Here is a 21609-nt window from a genome sequence, read left to right as displayed (position 1 = left end):
GGGTTATACTTTCAAATTCTGTTTTATTGTTGTAGGTGTGCCGTACAGCCGCTGTTTAGGATCCATTTTGTATCATCATAGCATCTTTTACTTTTATTATCATTTTCATCGGCGACACAAGCGTAATATGCATTATCCTCGACTATGTTACTGACTGTTTGAATTTCGTTTCTCGAGAAAGGATACTGTTATTTTAATCAGGTTAGGAGTTGTTAAATGAAGGATTGTTTTATATTTTAAAGATAACTTTCCTTTATTGCAAACTTAGGACACGTTTTCTGTAGCGTAGTTAGAGAAGAAAAAAAAGGTAAGTATAAACCTGGATACAACATAACAAAACTTAATCTAGTAACTTAAACTAGTATTTTATATAGCGGCGCTCATTTTGAACTTTACTAGAATGATCATTGCTACGTTTTCAACAGATACCTTGTTCTGCACTTCATAGCATCGTGCCCTCTTCTTTGACATCTGTAACACTTTAGCTTTGAGAATTTATTATGATTATTATTTGAAAATGTGTTGTAATTGCTATTGTTCCTAGTATAATTAGTTTTATTATACTCCCTTGACGCTGAATACTCTCTCTGATTTTTAAAGTCTCTCTTAGCTCTCCTATCTAAGTCTTTATTGTTTGTCGAAGCACCCATAGCACTCGATGTTCCTGTCTTTTGCGATCGAACATCATGCTCTTCTAGTATTTTTACCTTTAGGTTTTCTGCATTTGGTACGCGTCTCTCGATTCGATCGCGCATCTAAAATTCTCAAATGAAAGTGGTAAAATGTACAACAACATTACAGCTAACAAATCTTCGTTTATGTCTACGTTCATATCCTTTAATTTTTCTACAATATCAAAGAATCTATTTATATGTGTCCTGACATCTTCTCCTTCAGACATTCTTTGCAAAGTCAGCTATTTGAAAAGAGTTGTCTTTTTTGCAGAACCTTTAGACGCACAAATATTTTCTAATTTTACCCATACCTCTCTAGAAGTTCCGCAGCCTTTTAATTGTATTAATTCACTCGGGCTTATGCATAATATTATATCAGATTTTGCTTTCAAATCATTTTTAACCCATTCGCTAACTGCGTTCGCATTTTCTGCGACACTTTCCGGTTTCACTTTTTCACCACTTACATATTGCCATAAATCGTTTTTTATAAGCACAGCTTCTATTTGCATTTTTCACGTTTCGTAATTTTCTATGTTTAACACTTCAATTTTTGTTATATTACTCATGTTGTACGATGCGCACGTGTTTTATTTGTATTTCAAAAATCTTCACGTTCGAATGCAAAAATATTTACTTTATATTTGTTATTCCCGTAACCTGGGCCCATAACCTGTTGAATTAAATACTCCGACACACGGAATGGTTTTTGGTTGTTTTGAATAATAACTCTTTGTTCTTGATTATAACTGATTTTATTCGCATTTGCAAGACTATGTGCCACGTGCGTGTACTCTACTTTCCGACATACTGAAGACTATATATACGCGTGCTCGTTCTAATACGCGTACAGCTCCCTCTCCTTTTTCGCATGATAAAGCAGAGTAGCATGCATTGTTATATTTTATTGTATTTTCAACACATGTTTATTGTTTTTTAAAGTATTATAACAGTGTTGATTGCACTTTCTTCTGCTTTTTCATATCTTCGTATATGTATATGATGATAAACCCGCAGTATTTTATCCAAGTTTCTGTTAACATGCATGCTTCGATCCATGTCTGGATCGAAAAAAGTCTCGTATTAACTGAATTTTTGTTCGCATTAAATGCGACCTGGTATCATTTTAAAATTCGCACTAAATCGAATATCGCACTATGTGAACTAGCATTAATCAAGACTTACCTGTATACTGGTTTTCGGTCGACGCGATATGTGGATAGAAACAGTACAGACAGCTGACTGTATACACCGTCAGAGTAAGCGGTAGAATACACGTAGGCATACGTAGAATTCAATGTAGTAGTAACAATAGTTTTCCACGAATATCTCGGAAACTAAAACTGTCAGTTAATTATACATAATGAAAAAGTTCTTCAGCATAATGCCCCCGACAACATATTAAAGGGTCATTGAAATCATCCTATGTTGAGATTAGAAACTTCCTGTTTTTTGCAATAATAATCCTTGACAATGAAAAAATGCAAAATATTCTTTTTACGGGACCAATCAGGAGACATACTCTACAAGATGCAAAAGGTTTCGTTCCGATTGGTCCAGCCGTCTCGGCGTAATCGGTGAACATACATTAAAAAAATATATATACATCGAATCCTCCTCCTTTTCGAAGTCGGATACAGCTGGGTACAGACGAGCGCGCCGCGGCTGCAACGCGGCAGCAACGCAGCATGGAACGAACATTACATTTGGGCGAGTATTTGTTCGTTTGGACGGTAGCGCGAACATGTCACGAGGCAATACTGTAATGCCGCGCAACGAACCAATTTCTGTCGGTCTTTTGCGCGAACACAAAGGGGTTCCTTGCCGCAGTGTGGACGGTTTTCTTCGGGTTTGCCGTGTTCGAGCCCAAGTACCGAAAATATTGAACTGATGGCGAATGCGCGTTGAAATTCATTGTTCGTTGCACCCGCGGCGCGCTCGTCTGTGTGGTAGTATAACTTTTCGTTTGGTTGCTCAAAATAGACTGAAGGAAATCTCAAGGAAATGCGAAATATTTGGCTGTGGTGTCCTTTTTAAGGGTATTTTACCTTGTGTTTGGACAATTTATGACATGGTCAAGAGCTAAACGAGAATGGGAGAATGTACGTCTCTTAAGGTATGTGTTTCAGATGTTCAACGACAACGTTAGATTTTTATATATCGAAGAGTTCTAGAAGAAGCGTCTGAAAAATTGTATTTCATATGCATTTCACATTTTAAAGTTATTTAACTTAAACTGAAACAATTTAAGAAATAATTGCTATAAACCCTTAATTATAATTAACTATTCCAAACACATCTTCGTAATTTTGGGAAAATAGGAATTTTCTAAAACAAAATTATTGCTCTAAACATTTTACATTCATGGATATTCATGTAATAACAAAATTCATTACATAACAAAACTATACAACCATGAACTTCATAATACTATATCGCATGCACGATGTTAAAATCTAAAGCATTGATTTTAAACATTCGATTTGTTATAAACCTGGGGTGATTACTATGTTATATGTATATTATGCCACTTATTTTCCTCTGCTTATATATATACAATGATCGAATTTTTAAAACAATTGTATAAATAACATTTGATAGATATAAAGTACTAGCATCCTCGTCGCGGCTTCGCCCGCTCTCATAAATAAAAACTTCGAGCATTTGAAGTAATAATTGATGTGGCGAGTGGGTGAGCTCAACTTATAGTCTGAACTCGCCAACTCTCTTGTGGAATGCTGCTCGCCATCTAGCGGGTGATTCTCAAACTACACTCCAGCGGTGCAAGAACGCGTGCGCGGTTGCAGGCAGTAAGAGCGTATGCGCAACGGGGATTCACATATCATAAATCACTTTTTTAATCGTATAATAACATTTTAATAAAAAATCGGTAGATTTTATTATTGCTAAACCTTCCGGGGACCATAAGATGATGTAGTTAAAAGTTGGTAGCGATAGGTTCAGTAGTTTTCGCGGTTAGCAGTTCCAAACGAAAAAGGGTCTTTCCTTTTATATAGTAGTAGGATTTAGTAAACAAAATTACAAATTAAATATAAATAAAAAAGTTGAAGTTCAATAAAGGGGGCTTCAGTTCGTTAATCTAATATTAAATAGTTTATAAATGCAAAATTCAATATGTACAGTAATAATAACTGCGCGCCGCGCCGTTCAGTTATTCCGTTACGCCTAGGCAGTAGGCAGTAAGTTCGCTTGATGCTTTCTATAGCAGAAATGTCTGCTCCATCGCGTACTTTGGTTAGATTATCGCCTAGTCCTTTAGTTTTTGAAATAAATTGAAAAATATCAGCAAAAATTGGTGCGTTTTTGGTATCTTTCTCACTTTGATCATTATTTAAACATATTTAAATGTTTACAATATAATAACAATTTATATTGTTTTATTCGGGAAAATTCACAGATTTTTCTTATGTCAAAAGTAACCGAATAGCTGCTACGGTAAAAGCACAAAACATCTAAGTTGAAAATTTGCAATTTTCTTAACATTAATTTTCTCAAAAACTGTACGACCTAGAGAGAAACGGATTTCAGATTCGTATTTAGCTCGCAAAAATCTATAAGAATTTCATAGTGACGGTTACGAAATAAAAAAGAAGTCAAAATTTGTTGTACAGTGTTATCAAGTTCTATCATTTACCTGAATCCTATGAGCAACTTAATGAGACAAAGTTCCCTTAACCCCTTCGCATCGGACGACGAGATATCTCGCCACGTGATATCGTTCACGATATGCTTTGGACGAGATACTTCGCGTTCGCGTTCCCGTTTTTGAACGTTCACAACTGAATATTACTCACCGGTTGCTTTGATACAAATCGTTGAACGAGATATCTCGCATTATAAAAAAAAGGTGTGCGAGATATTCCATACACAGTGTCACATGAACGACTTTGTGTCGCGAGATATTTCTTACATTGCATTGCATGAAAGACATTGCGTTGCAAGATATCTCGTCGAAACCATATCATGAACGAAATCACGTGGCGACATATCTCGTCCTCCAATGCGAAGGGGTGAAACCTTTGAATAGCTTATCAAGATAAAACCTCCTTAAACCTGTATCATTATCACCACAGCTTACTCTAACGTAAGCTGCTAGAAGTAAGTAGACGTTTAGTTGCAAAATTAATATTTAACAGACCTGTTTCACGGTTCGGAATTCTTCCTCCGTTCGTCCGTCTTCTCGATAATAGTGATCATTTCGCATATTCTGCATCTCTGTCATGGATATTGATTCGGTATCGGCATTGTTCGAGTTTAATCTGTAACAAATCGAACCGCCTATTTCGTGTCACTAAAGTTTCCGTTCCTGTCCCAAAATAATAATTTCCACGATAAATCTTACGTCCTGATCCTACAAACTACTAGAGCAACATGCTTGTATAGAAAAACTGGATCTCGTCGAAGGAATTTCGTCATCAACTACAGTAATCTCGTTCGTCAAAGTGTTTAACGAGTACGATAAACGACAATGAATTCCCGAAAGATAGGAGGCAGAGCCCAAACGATCGATAACAAGATATCGCGCGCAAGCTGCGATCAAAAGGTTCGACAAACTTTCGCGATGATGCTCGAAAAGTATCTTATAAAATATCGAAACAATAAGATTACTTACCCATTTAACCCTCGCTACATTTACACAAAGAGAAACTTTTCAATATAATAGTAAATGCTTTTATCAGACTATATTCAATAAGTTGAACATCCTTTTCCGCTTCCAGATACTCTCAATTTCCATTGAAAATGACCTGAATTTCCCTGCATCTGCTCGAAACTTTTACAAACTTTGGTTTGAACAGAATTTTCAGAGTTTCGTTATATGGAATGTTGTTGGAAATTTAATGCTGTCTGAAATCTCCACCATGGCGATTACCATCCGAGAGCAATTATTTCAACAATGCACTTCAGTCGTACAAGCGCTCGTATAAGTTTTAAATACATCTCGAGGATCATGTAAAGGGATATAAGAATTACCTTAAGGGGGTAGACACGGGTAATGCAGCGATGTGACATTACCGGCAAATATGGGCCTATTAATGGGTTTACGGGAATCGGTTATTTGTCCTTATATGAGAACACTTGGAGCTGGGTAAGGGCTCATTCGAAAGAGGAAGGTCCAATGCAGGGCGGTCAACTCATGGTTTAACGAGATTGTGTCCATATTTAATAATATCAGTGTCCAAAGTAGAAGAAAAAGTCGACAAAATGCAGTTGCGGAATCGAAGCACTTTTAGGCCACTAAAAGAGTTTTGTGACTCAAACGGTGAGTTGACCGCCCTGCATTGAACCTTCTTCTTTCGAATAAGCCCTTATTCAGCTCAAGATCTTCTCATATAAGGACGAATAACCGATTCTCGTAAAAACATTCCCAAAGACGAGTTCCGCCATTATCTGGATACTACAGAGCAAGTCACGTGACAAATTTAGTTCAGCTAGTAATTATAAGGTGGCGTCTAAATAGAAAGGCTGCCGATTTGGAATCGTAGTTAGAATCAAGCGTTAGCGTCAACTCGAACTGTGCTGCGAAGGCAAGCGAAAAAGGCAACATCGCCTGAACGCTGAGTGAGACGCACTACAGTCATGCTATCCTTCTCTCATTCTGAATGTTGAGATTGTCCCTTTTCGCTAAGTTTTGGCTGCGGCCCGCCTGGATTTTTCACAGCGTCCCATAACCTCGCCCCATTCAAACTATATCGTGTTTGGTGTCATTTTAATCAGAAAAATTTCACCAATGCGCTAGTAAAAGTTTCAGTAAAAAAAAGTCAAAAATAAAAAAGTTTTATAGTTGAATTAGTATTAGTCACGCCGATACGTTTTGGCTCTTTCCTTTGATCAATAGACCTCTCTCTCTCTCCTCCACTGTCTGTCCCTTTCTACGTTCATGCTTGGTTGGTCGTCGCATCCAATTCGAGATTCGACATCTCGGCTGGATACATGCAACGTCTGGTTCCCAATCTCTGTTGCATATATTCAGCTTTTACTGTATATGTAGACGCGAGGTCCCTCCATTTATTAGTTCTAATAGTACCATAGTACTTTTTTATGCAGAATGTTTCAAAGAGTTGACACAAGTAAAAAAAAAAATGCAATTCCATTTAAATAAAAAGTATATTTGCATTTTTTGAGTGCATCGTTGCATTCACGGAGAAAATGAAATCACAGAAAAATAGACATTATCATACCATTGAACTTTTACATAAACAGCTATTTCCTATCTCTTACCAAATTCAAGATATAACCCGTCAGAAATTGCATGACGTATCCTGTATATTTTTATTAATTAAAAAACATTTATTTAAAGAAGTTAATAACTTTTTCTAAAAAATTTCTCAGATTGCACGTTCCTTCGGTTCTTTAGAGTAGGCATATATTTTTCAGCAGCGAGGGGTGCTATGGTGCGTTATATAAAATCCACGCGATCAGTCAGTCAGAATTTATCGGAGCGGGACAATTCTATCATTTGGGTTGAAAGAAGGATAGCACGATCACCGTACATCTCACTCTAAAGACGCGCCAATGTTTCGCTTTCGTTCTTCAGGCGTATCGTCGCGATGCCTCTGTCGAGATGAGCGTTTGAATGTGTTTGTAAAAATACTTGAGGCGTTGTTGCCTTCCTAGATCGTGTTGCGCGCACGCTAGCTGAGAATTAAACCATTCAAGTTCTTAAGTGACTCATATGCCTCATATGCCGTGTCTACCTGACCTCTCCGATTCGGGACGTTGGTATTACGGCAGTTTTTTCGTTGGGCCTGGTGGAGCCACTTGCGTGTTTTGTTAAGAACTTGAATGGTTTAATTCTCAGCTAGCGTGCGCGCAACACGATCTAGGAAGGCAACAACGCCTCAAGTATTTTTACAAACACATTCAAACGCTCATCTCGCCAGAGGCATCGCCACTGTTGCGTATACCTGGTATCCTCGCCCACCAATACTCGCCGGATACATAAATTCGTCCCTTTCCTGTCGATCTCCTGATTCCTATCACATCCTTTCCGAACAGGACACATAACTTTGAAAAGATTCCCTTTTCCTAAAAAGCATCCGAGATTTCCCAAGAAGATATTAATTCCTTCTAAACCAAAATATAAGTCCTTTCCATTTAGAAAACTTTTCCTGTGTCTATTGCTAACTCTGGATACACAACCGTACCCCTCCAAAGGCGCTTTTCAGCCCCTTAAATACAGGCTCCAAGCGAGGAGCCAAGGTATTCAAAAAGCGAACTATGTAAAGTGCGGAACTATCGACGTAGTTATTTTTAATAAAGTCTCAACAATAACCACTTGGTGTAGTCTTTTGACACCACGATACGCCTGAAGAACGAAAGCGAAACATTATCGCGTGTTTAGTGTGAGATGTACGGTGATCATGCTATCGTTCTTTCACCTCAAATGATAGAATTGTCCCGCTCCGATAAATTCTGACTCACCAAACGCGTGGATTTTATATAGTGCACCGTAGAACCCCTCGCTGCTGAAAAATATTTGCCTACTCTGAAGAACCGAAGGAACGTGCTATCTGAGAATAATTTTTAGAAAAAGTTATTAACTTCTTTAAATAAATGTTTTTTAATTAATAAAAGTATATAGGATACGTCATGCAATTGGGACGGGTTATATCTTGAATTTGGTAAGAGATAGGAAAAAGCTGTTTATGTAAAAGTTCAATGGTATGATAATGTTCATTTTTCTATGATTTCATTTTCTTCGTGAATGCAACGATGCACTAAAAAAATGCAGATACACTTTTTGTTTAAATAGAATTGCATTTCTTTCTTTACTGGTATCAACTCCTTGGAAAATTCTGGATAAAATAGTAGTATTAGAACTAATAAATGGAGGGGCCTCGGCTCCTTCTCTCCTTCTCTCCCCTCGCTACTATTCCCTCTCACTATTACCTATCACCTATATCTAACAGTACAATGTTTAAAAAACTAATATTTCGTGAGATATATCATATTTTTCATAAGTCATACCATTCAACTTTTACATCAATAGCTTTTTCCTATCTCGTACCAAAAGGATATAACTCGTCTCAATTGCGTGACGCTTGTATTTCCAGAAACCTATAGTAACTTTGTTTTACGAAACTAATAAAAAATACAAAGGAGTGTTTGTCGATATTCTGAGTGAATGCAAATAATTTAAATAAATAAATATCTCATATACAACTTATGTAGGGGGAAGTTGCCGATATCGTACTATTCTCCTAAATCGTAGCACATTCAAATTTTGCTTAATGTTGAATGGCGGTACCAGCTAGCAACATCTTTTATAAGCTAAGACATATATATTCCTATAAAACCTTAAATAGTGTATCAAAATCAATTACAGTAGCTGTTCTAACAAATTTGAAAAAGCAGATCAGCCTAATGTAAAATTTTAATCATGTTGCGCTTGCGCTGTCTCTTTTAAAAATAATTTAATGATATTTATTTTTACACAAATATAAGCCTACGTTTTTATGTGCATGCGCCAATTTTCAAATCATGTTAAAACTTACTTATAAATTAAATAAAATAAAATTATAAAAGAGCCAGCGAGTAGCCTGAATCGTACTGCGGCGTAGTTTACCAAATCGTACCAGTACGAGTTAAACAATTGATCAATATTTTAGATATTTTTTTTAGATTATAGTTATGCCAAATAGAAAGTACGGACAGTGAAGTGCAAATAACATGAATAAGGCTATAATAAAACACACGTCTTCAACTAGTGCATCTGCAAATATTTCTGTATCGCTTAACGAAGAGGAGTGGTTCTGCAGTTTGTATGAAGAAGTTCAACTTGAAAATATAATACAATGTTTAAGGGTACATGAGGCCTGTGCAGGCGTGTCAAAAGCACAAAATGTTATTATTGTCCTCAATGTTAAATAAAATCAATTTATTATTTATAACTCAGAGATAGGATGTTGGAAACCAACTAGTACGATTTAGGATACCGGTTGCCAAAATCGTACCTTCGTATCATTTTTTTACTAATGCATGTAAGACATAACAACTGCTTTCAAAATGCAGTTAACGTTGTCCACAGGTTATTTAAATGATATTTTATAAAATTGCTCAGCTAAATTCTCAAACAGACATACCAGAGCTTGATATTATGCATAATATCTTAAGTGGTATGATTTCGGCAACTTTCCCCTATGTAAACATTTGCAGAATTATTGCAAAGAGGAGGTATATTCTTCTCTTGTTATACCTCCTCTTTGAGCGAGGTTTGTTATGGGGCGCTGTGAAAAATCCAGGCGGGCAAATACTGCTCGTTCCACTAAACAGTGTGAAATAAAATAATTTTTAACAAAAAATACAACCGACTTCTAAACGCACTAAAAAGCATAAAATAATTTCTACTTCATTTATACAAACACCCAACAGCTATTAATAAAACCTATTTATTTTATATAAAATTTGTTACCTTGCGACGCGCGCGCGCGTGATGCGAGGCGAGGCACAACGTAAAGAGCAAAGAAAAGCCTTGGACGATGAGAAAGGTATCGCTGCCACCAATCCTGATCGTTTATGATGCGTTAAACGTTCCTCTATGATCAGAACGATTAAAAGACGGAAAAGTTAGATTTTGATTATTTCCGTTGGGTTTGTCAGTGTTCTGGGTCCCATACGGGTCCCTCCTTGAAACTGTATGTTGGTATGCGTGGATTTAATGTAAGATAGGTATTATAATTGAAAGAAATGAAAATAAACGTTTAGTGTGCAAAAATCAGATATAATTCAAAGAACTATTGAAGCTAACAAAGAAAGTAAATTTTTAACTGAAAACTGAATATGAAATACTGATATGTATGATCTGATAATTAACTGAATTTGAATTTGAACAATTTTGATTTACAAGGGTAAAGATGCTTAATCTATTGTATAATAATGACTATTGTTTGATTAAAGTTTGATTAAAATATGAACGGCCTTTGATCTAAATTGAGACTAGCTAATATAATTTCGAACGCAATTATAATTTTGGTTTCAAACGACTATCTGGACAATTAGTAGATGGAAAAATAGCGGATTCTATCCGCGAGGGTACGACTTGTATGAAGAGACTCTTATAACCCGCAGGCTTAACAAGTCGTCCCTCGTTTATAGCTCATAGTCGAGGCAATCGTTTCTGAAAATCGCGACAATAGAAAATTTAAAAAATATATATATTATAATTCGGTACCTGATTATGAAATGACGGGACGATCTAAAATGAAGAGGCTCTTATAACCCGTAGGCTTAATAGATCGCCCGTTTTGCATTGTTGAAATTCGATTAAAATGCCGTGCTCGAAATAATAGTAATGAACAGGCTTACTGTATAGATGAATACACTTTTTTTAATCCAGACACATATTTAAATCCGGTCGCCGCAAGACGGCCGGCAACGCTTTCGTTATTATTTAAAAGATCACAATTTGTAGAAATCGGGAAGACTCAAAAACATAAAATAAGATCAAAAACATTCGATGAATTGTCTCATTCGGTGAAACGTGCGTTCGGTGAAGTGGCATTTGGTGAATCGGTATACGGTGAAATGTCCATTCGATGAATTGTACATTCGATAAATTGTTCATTCGGTGAATTATCTTCGGTGAACTGGTTTTCGATGAATTGGCATTCGATAAACGGTTCGTAAACCGAAATTGTAATGACTAAACTTAATTCGACATTACATGTATATACCTGTACCTCTTAGGAGTATACACCGGAAGAGCTAAGTTCGGTTATCCCAATTTCGGTGAGGTTATATTTAAGTCATGACCAGATACAATTTATATAATGTAATAAGGAGTACCATAAACGTATTATCAATTTTCGATGAACTGTCAATTCGGGGAATTGTTTTCGGTGAATTGTCCCAATTAATGAATTGTCCTTTCGATGAACTGGCATTCGATGAATCATATCTTTCGGTGAATCAGTATTCGGTGATTTGTATTCAGTGAATTGTCTTTCGACGAACTTCATTCGGTGAATTGGATGGATACCATGTCAACGCGCTACTATTATCCGTGTCCACCCCCTTGAAACGCCGCACCGCGCCGGTGCATATGTTTGATAATATTGACAATGATGTTTTCCATATTGACAATAATATTTTGATGTTTTTACCGCGTGTAGACGGAAATTCTAACAAATGTAAACGATCCACACAAGTTTTTATCTGCATTTATCAAACAAGGAAATCTCGTAAAATACGAATCGAAGTACAAAACACGCGATAAAAATTACCTGGACTGCGAGTTTGCAGGTCTGTAATAAAGTTGATACACTATCGCACAAGTTTCATTTATAATTTGCTCTCGGTTGTTGCTTGTTTGTTTATACAACCATTCGAAGTCCATGCAACTTTAAAACGGTGTTGAAAAATAATCAGAAATTTGATTCCACTGCCATCGCTTTCTTCACTAATATGTTAATAATTTTTTTCGCTTTTGCATGGAATAAACAGGGAACTCTTTTTTACAGTGTTCAATTTAAAAAAGTAGGCTTACACGTGTCGTGCTGTCATGTGATATCGGCCTTTCATAACTAACCGAATCTTCCAGTAACAAAACACCATGACCGTTAGAGGTAACGCCAGAATCAAGACGAGCATGTAAACCTCGTGTCCACGCCACAAAAGAGCCGCATCTGAATCGCGGACGCACCAGTACACTTTGTGTGTCTAGAAAGAGAAAAATATTCGTGTTAGATGATTCTTCGCTAATTAACACTGCAGGATTTTCAAGCTAATTTTTATCGATTAAAGCTCAATTTATGTTATTATTCTAATTAAAATTAGTAAATTTTGCAAACACATAATTTCGAATTTTAATCGGCCTGGATTGGGGACTTTAAATTGCATGTGTAATTTAAATACAAATGTCAAGAACGATATTTATCGCCTTATTTCTGCTACTTTCTGCAGGAGACACAAGACTCATTTTTCTACATCAATCATTAATTTCCTCCCTTTGTTCATCCTTTCTTTCAGGAAGGGAAAGCGATCTCATTTAAAACCTGCTCACGGATGTTTCTACGTTCGAACGAACTAATTTACAAGTTGACGGGTAAATGAAGCTCGATGCAAGTCATTTCCAGAGGTAATAAGAGAAGAGCAACAAAGGGAGGGTTTAAAAACCCATGGAAGATATTGCGAAGAAAGCTTCTTTTCCTTTACAAAATCCATTTGATACACAATTTCACCCGATTTTCTACTCCCTGCTTGCTCCATTCTGAACGGAAATAGCTTCTTAACGGTTTGATATACAGAGGTTTCTCGCTAGAAAATATCAGTCAAATACACGTCGATTTCTGTTGATGGGCAACGCTATCTCGTACATATTTGTGTAGACCACCAATTTCTCTACATGAAGTAGGAACTGACATTTATAATAATTATATCAATTCATCGCTTGAAAATATTAAATAAAGTAAATGAAATAGAAATAAAAATGTTAATACATTTACCTGGACGAAAATCATTGGAATACCAAGAAAGAACGATGTCACCCAAATTGTAATCACCACCTTACGGGCCTGGCTTATCGTGAATCTGTATTCCGTTTTCATCGGATAAATTATCGCGAAATACCTGAAACACACAGATGGAATTTTTAATTCCAATTTAACTTTCTTAATTAATTTACGAACAACCTACCAAAAATAATTGTCGAGTGAACTGTTGCGAAATATTAAATTTTCGAGATTATAGAGCATGCAGGTGGCAAAGATGAAAAAAATAGAAAAAATATAGAGATACATTAAGAGGAGGCAATAGAGCAAAGTAATTTTTTTCATATCTCACCAATTAAACGAAAAAAAGAAAAAAAAGAAAAAGGAGCGAGTGCAGCGATTATCCGGATCTTTTTCGATTAAACGAGACTATGAATACAAAGTAGCTGGAGATTTCTGTACCGACTGTGAATCAGCCCACCCTCGTCGCCGAATGCAAACGAATTAAACGAGTATTGCTGCAAAATTGCGTATCATTTAATTATGATTGGCAAGGCCGCGCAGTCAAGAACAAATTCTATTTAGTCTGATCGATTATCCAATTGACGAATATGAATTTTACGAACCGGTAACTAAACTCCTCGTGCGAGCGACGCGTACCGCGTAGCCATATTGTTTCTTGCAACCGACTCGTGAACGTCATTCTCCGTACGGGTATCAAAGATTTGTAGTGGTTTTCAAGAGATTTTGTGCTAGTTTAGCGATAGCTGGTTCTCCTCGATTCCTCGCTGTGTTCAGAACGACGAATACCTCGGAATAACCCGTGTAGTGCGAATAACGGCGCGCCGTTATGGGGCGACCATATACGAATGTTGGACATTGAGGCAAAATATTAATGTTGTAATTTAAGAACTTAAGTATATTTTTATGAATCTTTAAGTCTTCCACAATTAAGTTCCACAATATTTTTACGTTTTGTACCACTATTAACCCTGAGGCATCCAAAATTAGTTACATCAATCAATTTTTCTTTTTGGTAATTTACGTTCTAATCCTTGTATTTTGTGACTTTACCAAAAGAATATGTTATTCTAAAATAAACAGAAAGGTGACATAAATAATCAACAGAAATGTATTGCATTTGATTATAAAAGATATAAATGTTTTATTCAATTACAAAAATCGCCTAAAAATGCCCAGAAAAAACTTTGCACCATTTGTTTTTAGGAAGTATGTAGATCGTAGCCATTCAAGTGTTTTTTGCTTTTTGTTGCTTTTTCGTCAGATATTTAATTTAATTCTTTAACAGTTTAAGCTTTATATCTTTGGTTGTAAGGTATGAAAAATGTTGAAAAAAATCAGGAACATTCTGCTCCACGACCAACATGTTTCTGAATTTTTACAGAATTTTTCATTGCAAAATGGATTTTTTAAAAATTCGGAAAATTTAAAAAAATTTTTTTTTTAAATACATTTTTTATACAGATGTATCACATTATATATAGACGCTTATGTGTCAAGAACAGTTAGTATAAAATATTTAACGAATTATATTTACTTCATACTTCATTATACCAATGTCCAACATTCGTATATGGTCGCCCCACTGTGGGGCGGTTTTCTCACCGGCTTCTCCGACGACGCCACGTGTTGTCGGGCGTCTCCCGGTTACCTCGTTCCTCTGTACGAACCGCGAGCACCGTGTGCGGGCACCTCAACCTCGTCGGTCTTTTCATTGTACCTTGAACGGGTGTAAGTGTGATACGGGAGTGATTGGCCGAATACGACGTCTTTGTACTATACGGAACCGCGCGAGCGCCTCGCCAAGGTGTAACGGCCGGTCTCCTCCATTTTGACTTTGGTTTTAATAAACTGACAACCCATAGACAACCTCGTGCATTTTTTTTTTGGTGTTCTTTTTTTTGTGTACGACCACCACCCCGGCTCCCCTCGTTCCCCTCGAAAAAACTAGTCAATACGACAAATCTGGTTGATCGTGAGGCAAAACGGGCGATCTACGGGACTGCGTGTCCTGGAAATTTCCTACTGGATCGTCCCGTTCAACACCGCGTTTTAAGGTATCGAATATATTTATATTTCTTATAAAATTCCGATCACACTAAAAGATACGGCCCACGAGACCGTGGTCTTGGTAGTTTCCCCCTGGGTCCGTTTTCTCTTTTCGCGTAATCATACCGTATTATATCGAATTAAAATCCAATTAAATCAAATAGCTCACTTGTTAACTTTCATTACGAATTTTCCGTCATATTTTCAACTCAATAGATCTCACTTTTATATTTCCTTGCTTACATATATTTCATTTGCTCTTTTCATGTATTTCAAACAGCTTGTATTTTCTGTTAACTAAACCATTTTTATTGTTATACTTATTTTTCTGAAATTATACCTTTTGTTACTCTTAATCAGTTTCTAATTAATTTATATTCAAACACATTTCCTTCTTACACAATCACGCCTACCATCTTCGCACAAATTCACACAAGGGGCCCGTATGGGACCAGAGCGTTTACGAACCCAGCAGTAAATCTAACATTGAATTTTACTGACCTTTTAATTGTCCTAATCATAGAGGACGATCGCGCAAGTGATCCTCATAAGTGGTTTGGACTGGTGGCAGCGCTAATACCTTTCTCAACCGCGCATTAACCTCAAAAATTAATAATACTAACAATCTCGTTAATTTTTCTTTTTTTATTTTGTACGTCGCGCGCCGTATCTCGCTCGCGAAGTAACACCCTAAGTCAACCGAGACGCTCGACGAGGAAGCCGTGTAATACGATCCGAACCGTTATATCGGTGTGACTAATACTAATTCAACGATAAAACTTTTTTATTTTTATCTTTTTTTTAATGAAACTTTTACTAACGCATTTGTCAGATTTTTCTGATTAAAATGATACCAAACATAAGGCAGGCCGTACACCAAAGATGCATCAAACACACAACATGCAACATGCAACACGTCGTACGTTGTGTACGAACGTACAATAGGTATCGCGGCTGAATACAAACGATGTGTACGGACGCAGATTCGACACCTCGGCTGGATATATGCAACGTCTGGGTCCCAATGTTTGTTGTATATATCCAGCTTTTACTGTAGTTATAATAAGTGCGGCGTTCGGATCGGTGATTAGAAAGCGCAACACCGATTACATTATGACTCGTCTGGTTACGACGGGATCATAGGTTATCGACCGAGGGATATTTCGCTGGATTTGAGAAGTATGTACAAAACGCGTACAGAAGGTGTAAAATATTTGTATTATGAATATGTTAAATAAGTCTTACGATGAATTCGGTGCGAAGGAAAGTGGAAGAGGAAGGAAGTAGTGATACTAGGCCGATTCTAATTCACTTGCATCAGCATTTTTTTTGCTGACTCAGCAGAAATATGATATCCCCCTCCCCCACCCCCCACCCCCGAAGGTGTCAAATTTCAGTTCAAGGTGAGGTAGTGAGGGTATCATATTTCTGCTGAGGGTGTCAAATTTCTGCTGAATCAGCAAACAAAATGCTGACGCAAATGAATTAGAACCGGCCTAGTATCACTACTGAAAGAAAACGCCTGGCAATCTCGACACCCTTGGAATCTTATCTGAAGCAGAAAAGACAATTCCTGCTCCTCTTTCCCTGTGCTAAGTGCTTTCGAAACGTGCTAAAATAAATAAGGGAACGAATTTTGTCGAAACTACCCTAACGAATGTAAACTTTTAGGTCGATTCAAGTGTTACGACGAGCCGCCTAAACGTACGTTAATCGAATTCTTCCCACGATCGGACAAACATCGTGTTACGGCCACCCGCCTAAACGATCGATATTCGAACAATTGAACTCCTCACGACCGGACACCTAAACATCATATTGCGACCACCTACTTAAGTATTCGATAAGACGCGTTCTCACGGACATCCCACCTTGTCAATCATCGGCCCCTTCTCCACCACCAACGACATTATAAAAGACCTTACCGGACATAAGCGCAGTCAGTCGGGATCATATTATAAAAATAAAGTGCTAAACCTTTAAAAGTGCCATTCATTTAAAAACCTGTGAACTTTCCACGTGACACAAGCATCGAATACCACTTCGCGTGAAATTGAAAGGAAACGATTTACGAGAGAAATATTTAGAGATTGTAAATAATTATTAAAGTTATACTAGATAAACCCTGAAATCATTATTAGTTATGAACAGTGTACTACACAATAGGGGCATGTTATTGAAAGTGCCACCTAATCCTCGTGAAACTTATAATCCTTCGGATTTATTAATCTTACCGGGAAAGAAGCAGGAGGTTAAAAAAGATCTATAGTGTTTAAATAATTTAGAAACTAATAGCCACGTTTCGTGATAGAACGAACCCTTCCAACTATGCAGACAGACAGTGCCATCGTTGGAAAATACAGCTATAAATAACCAGAATTTCTGACAATTCGTTTGTTCGCTAATTAAGTGAAACTGTCCTCCTTGGATGTGAAACGACGTTACGTTAAACGTTTTTATTCTCCTTTTCTTATGTACATCGAGCAATACAAATGTTTCATAATTTCATCTTCCAGTTAATCTCTAAGTTTTCACGTAAACGAATAATTGTTTTAACGATAGGTTTAATCGATCGGAAGACTTTTGTAATAAATTTCACATTCATTGTTGTCCTGAAGATACCTAAGAAAGTGAAACTTTGATTAAAGAAAAAGTTTCTTTATGATAAAAAATATTGGATGCAATTCTTTTTATTTTAACATGATTTAAGTTGGAAGTGGAGATAGGTACGATATGAGGTTAAATAATGGGTGGTTTAAAGGAAGTAATAATGTAAGATTTACCTTTCGATCGACATTGCGGTTAACATGACAGCCGAGCAAATAACCGATACTCTCTGAATATAATTCACCGACTTGCATAGAAACGCGCCCAAAGTCCACGTGTAAGAGAACAGCTTGGCTACCTGCGACAAATCGTTAACCATCTCGTTATTTTGCTAAGAAAAAAAAAAATGACACGTGTCATATCCCTTGGATAAATTTTCAAATAATAACACAATAATAAGTATTCTATCATTCATGATTTCATTTCCTCACCTCTGTTATGATCCTCCCATTCATTTTTCAAGTCGTTCAAAACAGTGTTTCCAGAAAAACCACAAAACAATCGCAGGGAGAACAAAAAATCATAAGAACAAAGGGACAAGTGTTGGAATGAAAGAAGAAAATCTCGGAAAATACAGGAAACGTTCCTCGGAGCTTTCGAACGGAAGAAAAAAAAGAACTTCGACGTTCCAGGCAAGAACGTGTTTAATCAAGCATCTTTGAAAGGTAGGCAAAGAAGATGAATATTCTTAACCGACTTCGAAAAAGGAGGTGGTTGCTCAATTCGATTAATATATATATACAGGGTGTTCGACAATAGCTGGGCAAAATTTTAAGGGGTGATTCCAGGAATCAAAATCAGACGAAAATCAAGAATAATGAAATAGCGTTTGCAGCTTTGTTTTCCAGTAATTAACGTTTAAAAATTCGAGTAAAGAGCGCCTGAAACCTGCAATCCGTCCAGCACCGACGTCTGAACATTAGGTCAGCAGGGGAAGGTACAGTCATAACCAAGAATTGTTGAATAGTAGAAACTTACCTCGTGCTATTCTGTTTCTCGGTACTGCAACATTCGGCTTCGATTCTTGGTTATGACTGTACCGACCCCTGTTGACCTGACGTTCAGTCGTCGGTGCTGGGCGGATTGTAGGTTTCAGGCGCTTTTTACTCGAATTTTTAAACGTTAATTACTGGAAAACAAAGCCGCAAACGCTATTTCATTATTTTTGATTTTCGTCTTATTTTGATCCCTAGAATCACCCCTTAAAATTTTGCCCACCTGTTGTCGAACACCCTGTATGCTTATACAGGGTGTCCCAGAACTGGGGTAGGAGCCGAAGAGGGATGATTGGTGAGGTCATTCTAAACAACTTTTTCCTTTGCCAAAATGTTGGTTAAGGCTTCGTTTTCGAGTTATTAACGAAAGACACTGGCCAATCAGAGCGCGCCGCACAGTGGGACAAAACGGCTTTCGGCGATCAAAAGTCGATTTTCGTGTATTCGAAAATTGAAAAACTATTTACACACATCGATAGAGAATAAACTGTAGTTTAACGTGGTGTAATCCGTTTTTTCATATTTGCTTTCGTTTTGCCGTGGTTCGCACTCAAAGTCAGTAGAAATTTGTCAAAACGAAACGCTGATGATATTATCCGTAACTTCAATGTACGATTCTAATGAATTTTACTAGGAAAGATAAAATTCAAATGAATTAAAAAGTTTACTAGATTAGTATAGATTCTATTCAGTGCATAAAATAAATTAAAATGTTAACAACTTTTTAAATAATAGGATCTGATTGAAACAAAATACATTTAACTAAAATCTCAACTTTGCGTTTGATTTTAAAAAAATGTGCACATTTGTGCAGGGTGTGAATACTACTGTAGTAAAGAGTGAACCTTCCTCTATCAGAATCAGAAAAAAACGGCTGCCCCAACCTGCCACTGCTCAAAAAAATGGCGATTGAAATAAATTACACCCATCTTGGCCGCAGCGCACGATGATGGAAAAGCAGTACCAGATACGATTATTATCCAGTTAACTGCATTCGACGTGTATATTCGTCATCTAAAACTTTATTTCGGCCTTGCAATATGCCATAATAAATTTTCATAATTGTCGAAACTATTTTCACGAATGATTTGGTATAGATCATAATAAATATAAATAAATATATTATAATAACACATGTCTTGTCATTTTTTAATTATTATATCCGTTTTCATTATAGTTATTAACAGTTTTAAGTTAAATTTTTGTTAAATAACATAAACTATGTCTAACAAGTGAAGGATATTGAACGCGTTACAGTTTATACGTGAATATCTTGACACCCTGTAGTTCAATATGATTTATATTAATACGACTTAAGTATTATAATGTAGGCAAAAACTTCCCAAAATTTCATTAAAATATTTCCAATAGAACCGAAGTTACAGAATTTTGATCGCCAAAAGCAGTTTTGTCCCACTGTGCGCCGTTAGCGCGGGCCGAACCACGAGCGTGTTGGGTATGTTCTGCGTTCAAGCCGTGGTCGTGATCAAGTGCATCAGCACCACGTCGGTATATGTAATAGGGTAAAAGTTGTATGGAATAATGAATAAAAAAAAGAAAAGAATAATAATATCGAATTATTGGTTGCTCATGAACAACGAAGAATGTAATGAATCGTTGTTCATGTAGAATGAATAAATCGAATTGATCCAACACTTTTTGGTAGTCACTTTTGAAAAAAAATAAGAAAAACGAATACACGTTTTGGAAATTAAAATAAATTTGCAAATAATAAAAAGGGATTGAATGTAAATAAAACTTACCAATTTATCTGTAAATAATCCAGTTGCAATAAAAATGGTTTTTCACTGGGTCATTGTGTCGATCCTGAACATTCGAGAAGGGAACACGTTAGGAAGAATAGCTGATCTCTAGACGGGATGATTGAACTCACTCAACCACATGGTCACTATCACTTTTCACAGAATTTCACTACGTCGTGCGAGAGGGACCGATTCTTTCAACTAAATAAACATTTTTATTCACTGTCATGTTGCTATTGCACTGCGCATAAATGAAAAATGTAATATTCTGCACTATTTCGTAACGTTTTAACGACATTACTGGCCTTCCTTTCCAACTTCAAATAGGACTACTAGCTTCAGCGTCTGCGAAGTCTGTTTCACTCTTTGTCTTTTTCTACACTCGAAAGTAACCGAGAGTAAGCGAGAGAGGCTTGTGTCGACCCTTTGAATATAGCCGAACGTAGAAAAGGATAAATAGCGAAAAAACCTCGCAGACGCTCAACCTAACAGTCTCATTTGAAGTTGGAAAGGAAGATCAATAACGTCGTGAAAACGTTACGAAGTAGTGCGGAATATTACATGTTTTTCATTTGTGTCCAGTGCAATAGTAACGTGACAGTGAATAAAAATGTTTATTTACCTGAAAGAAAATTCTGTGAAAGGTGATAGTGACTGTGTGGTTGAATGGGTTGAATGATCTCGTCTGGAGATCAGTTGTTCTTCATAATTTGTTCCCTCCTCGAATGTTCAAGATCGACACAGTGACCCAGTGAAAATTATCTGTTTTCAGCATAGCAGGTTAATTTAGGAACGGATGGGTAAGTTTCATTTAAATTGTTTTTAAATTTTTATTAATTATTCCATTTCAAACATTTTTATTTGTTGTTTATAATGTTTAGAATTTCCTTTTTTACATTATGACAGGCGACAAGAGATTAGATTCCCTATTCATTTTAAACAACAACTAAAAATGTTTAACCAGTTCAACTTTTTTATCGTGCTATGCCAATGGGGTGCCGAGCCGTTCGTTCGCGACCTACAAGCCCCGCTTTCGTAGCCGATGCTGCCG

General features: G+C 36.6%; 1 protein-coding gene across 1 annotated transcript in view; it reads right to left on the bottom strand.

The window, feature by feature from the left end:
- LOC143305458 (pyroglutamylated RF-amide peptide receptor-like) overlaps positions 1–21609 on the bottom strand; it is a 55138-nt gene that overhangs the window by 12413 nt on the left and 21116 nt on the right. Inside the window, exons 3-6 of the mRNA XM_076689156.1 lie at positions 17977–18098; positions 13139–13262; positions 12181–12353; positions 4834–4954 (exon numbers count right to left, since the gene is read on the bottom strand). Of these exons, the coding sequence (XP_076545271.1) occupies positions 4834–4954; positions 12181–12353; positions 13139–13262; positions 17977–18098 (540 nt within the window). The remainder of the gene's footprint in view (positions 1–4833; positions 4955–12180; positions 12354–13138; positions 13263–17976; positions 18099–21609) is intronic.

This window comes from Osmia lignaria, chromosome 7, assembly GCF_051020975.1.
Source record: "Osmia lignaria lignaria isolate PbOS001 chromosome 7, iyOsmLign1, whole genome shotgun sequence".
NCBI lineage: Eukaryota > Metazoa > Arthropoda > Insecta > Hymenoptera > Megachilidae > Osmia > Osmia lignaria.
Note: the sequence above shows the minus strand (reverse complement) of the source record. Positions and strands in the feature narration are given on the sequence as shown.